Here is a 6,797-nt window from a genome sequence, read left to right as displayed (position 1 = left end):
GTGAGTCCTATCTTTTTCAATCTCTCTTTCATCCTATAAAAGGAAAGATCTATAAACTTACATCTTTACCATATAATTCATCCTAAACATATCAATATCATTGGTGCTGATTATCATGGTAATACAGGTGGTGATCATCATGTTGCGTTCAGTTGATTGATGTCTGTATGATGTGCATTGGCGTGCACCATAATCTCTTAGTAATTCAATAATATGATTAAAAAAAGGTACAAGTAGAAAAAAAAAAGTTGAAGAAATGGATATAACAAGGACTCAAATGGCGCTATGGACGAAATACATGTATATAGACTTCATCCACTCTTATCTCGTTTACACTGTAAAGGAGATAGGACCGTTATACGTCATGTGTACAAACGTGATACGACTGTATCGTTTTGTGTCTTATCTCATTTATAGTGTAAATGAGATACATGCATTCTTATTTTATTTACGAGATAAGAGATACGGTAATTTTTGTAAAAATACTATAAACCGTATATTTTGATAAATAAAATAAAAATCCATTCAGTTAATCTATGCATTCAGATTTATGTTTTCCCCTTAGGGAAAAAAATATATCTGAATTTGGATATGTGGACATTCCTCATATAATAGGAATAAAAAGGAGGGAAAAAAAAGAAGGGGGAGGGGGGGGGGTGGTTAAAATGAGAAATAAATCTAATGTGAATTGTGAAGTCTTAATAATGAATTGTGAAGTGAAGTGTCTGATTCCTGTCTCAAGCAAAGCAAGTAAAAAATCTGTGCTGTATTCATAAATAAATTGTTAATATTGGGCATTAATCAATCAAACAAAGGGAAAAGTGCATTTAAAATTATAAGCATATTCCTTTCCAACCTGACATATCCTATCAATCACCACTGCAAGACAACTGGTGTGAGGTGCCAAACCAAACATTTGCCAATGCTTCCACCGTCTTGTCTTTTAACTTTTAAGGATAAACACTTAAATGGTCTTAAAAGCACACATATATACGATCAATATTTATTTCTTTATAATGTTTCAAATATATTAAATCATTAATATTAAAGGCATAGCAAACACTAGTCATGAGAGGAAAACTTGCACAAGCATACTATAATGAATAATCACCATAGCTCTAATAAATAATAACCAGATCGAATCAGTCCGTTCAATCTGCTTAATCAAAAACTTACCATCCGACAATTCTAGTTTAAAACAAAAATTATTTGACAGTAATCAGTTAAAAATAAAAATACAGATAAAAAACGAATTAACCGGTATAATTTTTTAGCGTTAAACCTTAAACATGTTTAAAAAAATAAATTATAAAAAAAAGTTTTTTAAATTATATATCTTATACATAAATATATTATTTTATTATATTTAATTTAACATTAATTGAACTTCAATTGAATGTTTAAATTTTTAAACTTTGAACTTTATAAATTCGATCATCAATTGAGTTTTTAAAACCTTGATAATCACCATTCACTTGATGACTTTTTGATTTTTGTGGCTGCTGGCGTCATTGATACAAAAGCTTAGGCACAGAAGATGAGTGTGGGTTAGTAAAAAGATACGGTAGACATTAGTAGAAAGAAGGTGTCACCGTTGCATGTGACTTTTGGCGTTGAAATCCAATAACATTACCCCACTTCACACTCCATGTGCCATGCTGAATCTCTCTGCTGTCTCTCTTATTTTTTCTTTCTTCTATTCTTTCTATCACATGACACTGTCATAACTCATAAGTCATGTTTCACAACTAGTTGTAGTAGTAGATACTATGCTACTATCAACTTTCTAGCATTTTCACCAGCACAAACAAATCTAATTAACGTTGTTCAGTGTTTAGTTTGTTATGTTCTGACAGTTTTCTCTGCTTCTTCTTAGCATGGATTCCAAGGCTGTTCTGGATTATGCTTTGTTTCAACTCACACCAACCAGGACCAGGTAATGTTTTGAGGCACCCCAGAATTTCTATGATCTCAAGAATTAATCTTTTTTGGTTTCCAGGATTAGTGGATGGGTTTTGGAATTTTGGGTTTGATCCTTTTTCTTCTGCAGATGTGAGCTGGTAGTGTTTTGTGGTGGTGTTCGTGAGAAAATAGCTTCAGGGTTGTTTGAGCCTTTTGTTTCTCACCTCAAGTTTGTGAAAGATGAGATCTCTAAAGGTGGATACTCAATTAAGCTTCTCCCTCCAAACAATTCTGCATTCTGGTTCTCCAAGGCCACCTTTGAAAGGTGATTATTCCTTTCCCCCTTATCTGGTTTTCCCTCTTTTCACTTTTATTCTTTTGTGGATAATCACGGTGTTTGTAAATGATTCTTCATTTGTTCTTTGGTTTCAATAGAGTACTTATCCTATTTCCAATTAAGTTTGAAGAACCCCGGAATCAATGAATCAATGAATCAATTACCTTTGCATTGAAAGTGCTTAAGTGCTTTAGATATGATTGGGAATGGTTTTTCAAATGCATATTGACTTAGGAATTTCTAAATGTTCTTAATTATTAGTTAATTAAGCAGGGATTGATGAATGAAATCCAACTAGTTGAATGATGACTATCACATTAGTCATGGAATTAGTTTACTTGGTTTTATAGATTTGGAGAATAGGGATTCATTTTTTGTTGGATACTTTGATTCAAACTATTTCGACAGTATAATTTGGAAAGTAGTCTACCCCGGAGAGTGGTGAGGCTTTGGAAATTAAGACATGTTGTGCATTTTTTGCTCTGTTCATGACCTATATATCCTTCATCCAATTCACATCAATCCAATTTCTTCATCGTATTAAGACATGCTGTGCAATTTTTTTTAGATTTGTGCGATTCGTTAGCACACCTGCGATTTTGGAGAGGTTCGTCAGCCTTGAAAAAGAAATCCTGCAGATTGAAAGTTCATTTCAAGCAAATGCTTTGTCGATGTCCACTGCATCTTCCGATGAAGGTATGGCTAGGAGCTGCAATTTCAAGCATGTTTTGCAGATATTTCTTTGAGAATTGATTAGTAATTGTTCTTAGAATAGAATTGAATTCCAAGAAACCGCACTTCTTAAGTAGTTGTCTTACTAAAATTCCTTTGTATAGGAACCGCGCCACAAGCCAATGGAATTACAAGGAGGTTGAGTGATTCTGCAAAGGTATTTATCTCCCAACATGTATGTCAAAATTACTTAAGAGTCTCTAAGAATTCTATTGATTTATGTTTGTTATTTGTTTCAGTTAAATGGAGTAATTGAAGATGTTGACAATAAAGAAGAGGAAAGCTCAAAGTAAGTTTCTACCTCTTCAATTGAAGTGTAATCTTCTTTGTTTTGCTAGTTTTAAATTTGTTCCTAAGTTTTCAATTTCCATATCGTTTAGGGTCTCCCTGCAACGACTATTGGAGTCTCGAATAGCACTACTCCGGAAAGAGCAAGCTATGGCCTATACACGTGGTCTAGTTGCCGGATTTGAGATCAACAGTATTGATGATCTCATGCATTTTGCAAATGCATTTGGAGCATTGCGTTTGAGGTATGAACTGGAATTGATTAGCATATTAAGAAGGTTCTGTGTATTATTATGCACTAAGAGAAAGCTGATTCTTACATGCTTATAGGGAAGCCTGCATTAACTTCAAGGATTTATGGAGCAAAAAGCATGCTGATGATCTTTGGATAAAAGAAGTTGCTGCAATGCAATCATGCTTACCTCCGGCGATCTTATTTTCCGAGACATCCGGAATTGTGCTAGCAAACGATACTATTGAGAATAATAGCACTAAGGATGCTGGAGAACTGGAAACACCAAATTCTGGTAAAAAAGAAGGTATCATTTTATTGTTTTTCAATTTTCTTTTACCATATTATATTGAAGTTTACACCGAGTTTCTACAATCTGCAGATGTGAACTTGGCTTCAACTGATCCGAAACCACCACACATGGCGAATGTTCATATGCCGATGCCATGGCCTTACAATGTACCTCCTCCATATATGTACAATCTTCAGCAAATGCCGCCATACCAAGGATATCCTATGACTAATATGCAGCCTGTTCCTCCTCACCTTTTAAGAAATATGCAATGGTCTTCTGACATGGCAATGAATCAGAAACCATCAGAAACCAAGAAGAAGAAATCAACAAATAAGAAAGGGCATGAAGAAGATGAAGATGAGAAGACCGAGTCGAGCGAGTCTGATTCAGGGAGTGAGTCTAATTCAGATGAAGAGCAGGAGTCGAATCATTCGGTGAAGGATGCTCTGAAAAGGAAAAAGAACAGAAGAAAGTCTTCAGGAACTGTTGTGATTCGTAACATCAACTACATTACTCCAAAAAGGAGAAATGGAAATGATGGTGAAAGCTCTGATGAATCATCTTTAGATGATGGTGATGACGGTGGCAGCGAAGAAGCCATCAAACAGAAAGTTGGTGCTGCTCTTGAGTCCTTGCAAAAGGTTCATAAAGTTGAAAAACATGCTAACGGAAAGAAAGCACATTCTCGGCGCAGTTTAACTAAATCGAGTGATTCAACTGATCATGATCTCACTGAAAACTCAGGCAATGCATCTGAAGAAGGAAACAAAAATGACAACTGGGATGCTTTCCAGAACCTATTGAAGATAGATGAAGATATTGGAGAAAAGGTGCAGCCAACAATTGATGTCCACAATGAACATCTTATGGTGCGAAACTCCATAGAACCAATGCCATATTCTAGTTCATCTCCACACATGGACTTCAAAGAGGTTCCGAAGAATCCTAAAGTCCCGAGTGACTCCTTCATTGTGGCCAACAGAAATGGAGCAAATGAAGGTGGATTCAAGCTGGATGAATATGTAGACAGCCGTGGTTCGGTTACCAAGAGGAGGGACAGCATAGGAGAAGAGATGCTGATGTCTAATAGGCTAAAAGAAACCGGAAATGAACTCGGCAATCCATTATCTACTTTTGTAGCCGATTCGTCATTGGTAACAAAGAGCATAGCAGCAGATGATTGTTTTATTGTTGATAATTTGGATAAGAACAGGAGTCCTGTTCCCACAGTTGATGGTGATTGTGTTTTGTCATCAGTCAATGATAGCTCCCATGCTGAAAAAAGAAGTCAAGAAAGTTTCATTGATGATTCTTTTATGATACAAGGTCAGTTGGTTGATAATAGTCCTTCTGATTCACAATGGAGGACAGACATAGTTGTTGAAGATCTAGTTTCCGCGAACATGATGGAAGCCGACACGGCTGCTTCGAGTCAGAAGCGTGAGGAAGAGCCCAGTGACCTCTATGTAGTGTTACAACGGGATTCTGGATTGGATTCTGTTGAGGCTTCGAGGACAATGGACTACGAAATTGACTTCTCTTTCACAGAAACTTGTAGAAGGTCTTCTATTGATGTCAACAAGGATGTTCCTGTTACTCCTGAGAATGACAAAACCAAAAGCAAAGTTTCAGGAACTAGGAGTTTGGAGAAGGACAAGCCTAATTCCAAGAGTATTCGCGGATCGTCCGTGAAGAGCAGGCCTGAAATCACACCTAGGAACAAAAGGACACCTCTCACGAGTAGACCAATAGTTCAAAAGAGCAAACGGGAACAGGTATACAAAACCTCTGATAAAGTCACTTGTCCCAAAAGCTTAAGCTGATAGGAGAAGTATACGAATGATTATATATCTATTATGTTATATCTTGGTTTCTTTGCATATTATTGTTTTGGATAACAATTGAATAGTCCTAAATCTAATTCTCAATGGTGTTTGTTAAATAGGAAGATGAAATTAGGAAGAGAATGGAAGAATTGGCGCTCGAGCGCCAGTGGAGAATTGCAGAAAGAACAGCATCGTCCAGTCTAGCGAGAGCAGCACCGAGGAAAGACCAAGGTGAAGGGAAAGCAGCAAGACTTAATAGCAAGACTCAATCCATAAACAGGACTATTTCTACCACCAAGGTCAGGGGAACTTAGCCAAGATCAGCTTCATTGAATTCAATTTGGACAAGTACATTATTCTTTTCATTGGTTACAAATTGTATTTAAATAACTGTTGATTAAAGTGAGAATGCATAGTTATGGTTACTATAATAAACTGCAAGTTATTTGGGTGATTTGATTTCTTTTGATAGGTGGTTGTATGTCTATAAGGTTTTGTGGGATAAATAAAAGTTGAACAGTTCTGTGAAAAATTATATTTATATCCCATTATTGGGTCCATTTTAATTCTGTAAAATGCTAGAGTAAAATACTTTTGGTATAGTTAAGTTGTGAGAAACTGAGAATGATGTTACATCATTATTTATTTAGCCTTGGACGATGAATAAGTGGGTGATCATGATTCATGATACTTTATTTCATTTGCACAAATCAATGGCCATCAAATCAATCTTGTTAAACAATGATTTTGCTCTCATCTTCTTAAACAAGTGTAACTGCATACTGCATGTTGTTATGTGTATCAGAGGTAGCTAGCTTCTGCGTTCTGCACCCACTATTTTACTGCTTCATAGCCTTAAACCTCACTTATGTTATGCTTACGATATGCAATTTTTTAACTCCATTCGTTAATTCCCCTGCCCAATTAATTTCATTCGAATAATCCACATTACAATCATTGTTTGAACATCATTTTTTTCAAGAAAACAAAGCAGCGAATGTTACTCAATGATTAAAGCATCCTTGTTTCTTCAGCCTTTGTTTCCGGCCATTGAAAGACCAAGGTTTCTCACAGAAAAGGGAGCACCCTTTCATTTCTCAAAATTGAAAAACCTTCCCCAAACCTTACATTTTTCCAAAAAAACCCCTTACACAGCAATGTTACAAAGTAGATATTAGGATTTTA

The 6,797-nt window shown here is 35.8% G+C and overlaps 1 protein-coding gene across 2 annotated transcripts; it reads left to right on the top strand.

Annotated features, from left to right (window-relative positions):
- The first annotated feature begins 1,080 nt into the window (after window positions 1-1,080).
- On the top strand, window positions 1,081-6,144 carry LOC112750890 (COP1-interacting protein 7). Of its 2 annotated transcripts, none has more exons than XM_072216934.1 (9): window positions 1,081-1,936; window positions 2,051-2,227; window positions 2,808-2,935; window positions 3,076-3,128; window positions 3,211-3,260; window positions 3,352-3,504; window positions 3,590-3,798; window positions 3,874-5,561; window positions 5,732-6,144. In XM_072216934.1, exons 1-9 carry the CDS (start codon window positions 1,878-1,880, stop codon window positions 5,924-5,926), a joined length of 2,712 nt encoding a protein of 903 aa, XP_072073035.1. In that variant the 5' UTR covers window positions 1,081-1,877; the 3' UTR covers window positions 5,927-6,144. The 2 variants fall into 2 exon arrangements, with proteins under 2 accessions (XP_072073035.1, XP_025655596.1); XM_025799811.3 differs by having other exon boundaries at window positions 1,440-1,936; window positions 3,590-3,786.
- The last annotated feature ends 653 nt before the right edge of the window (window positions 6,145-6,797 follow it).

The sequence above is a fragment of the Arachis hypogaea genome, chromosome 15 (genome assembly GCF_003086295.3).
Source record: "Arachis hypogaea cultivar Tifrunner chromosome 15, arahy.Tifrunner.gnm2.J5K5, whole genome shotgun sequence".
Classification (NCBI taxonomy): Eukaryota; Viridiplantae; Streptophyta; class Magnoliopsida; order Fabales; family Fabaceae; genus Arachis; species Arachis hypogaea.
Note: the sequence above shows the minus strand (reverse complement) of the source record. Positions and strands in the feature narration are given on the sequence as shown.

Coding starts and splice junctions, on each gene's coding strand:
- LOC112750890 (XM_072216934.1), top strand. CDS start 1,878: ATGGATTCCAAGGCTGTTCTGGATTATGCTTTGTTTCAACTCACACCA. Junction 2,228..2,807: donor TCCAAGGCCACCTTTGAAAG/GTGATTATTCCT, acceptor AATTTTTTTTAG/ATTTGTGCGATTCGTTAGCA. Junction 3,799..3,873: donor AAATTCTGGTAAAAAAGAAG/GTATCATTTTAT, acceptor TACAATCTGCAG/ATGTGAACTTGGCTTCAACT.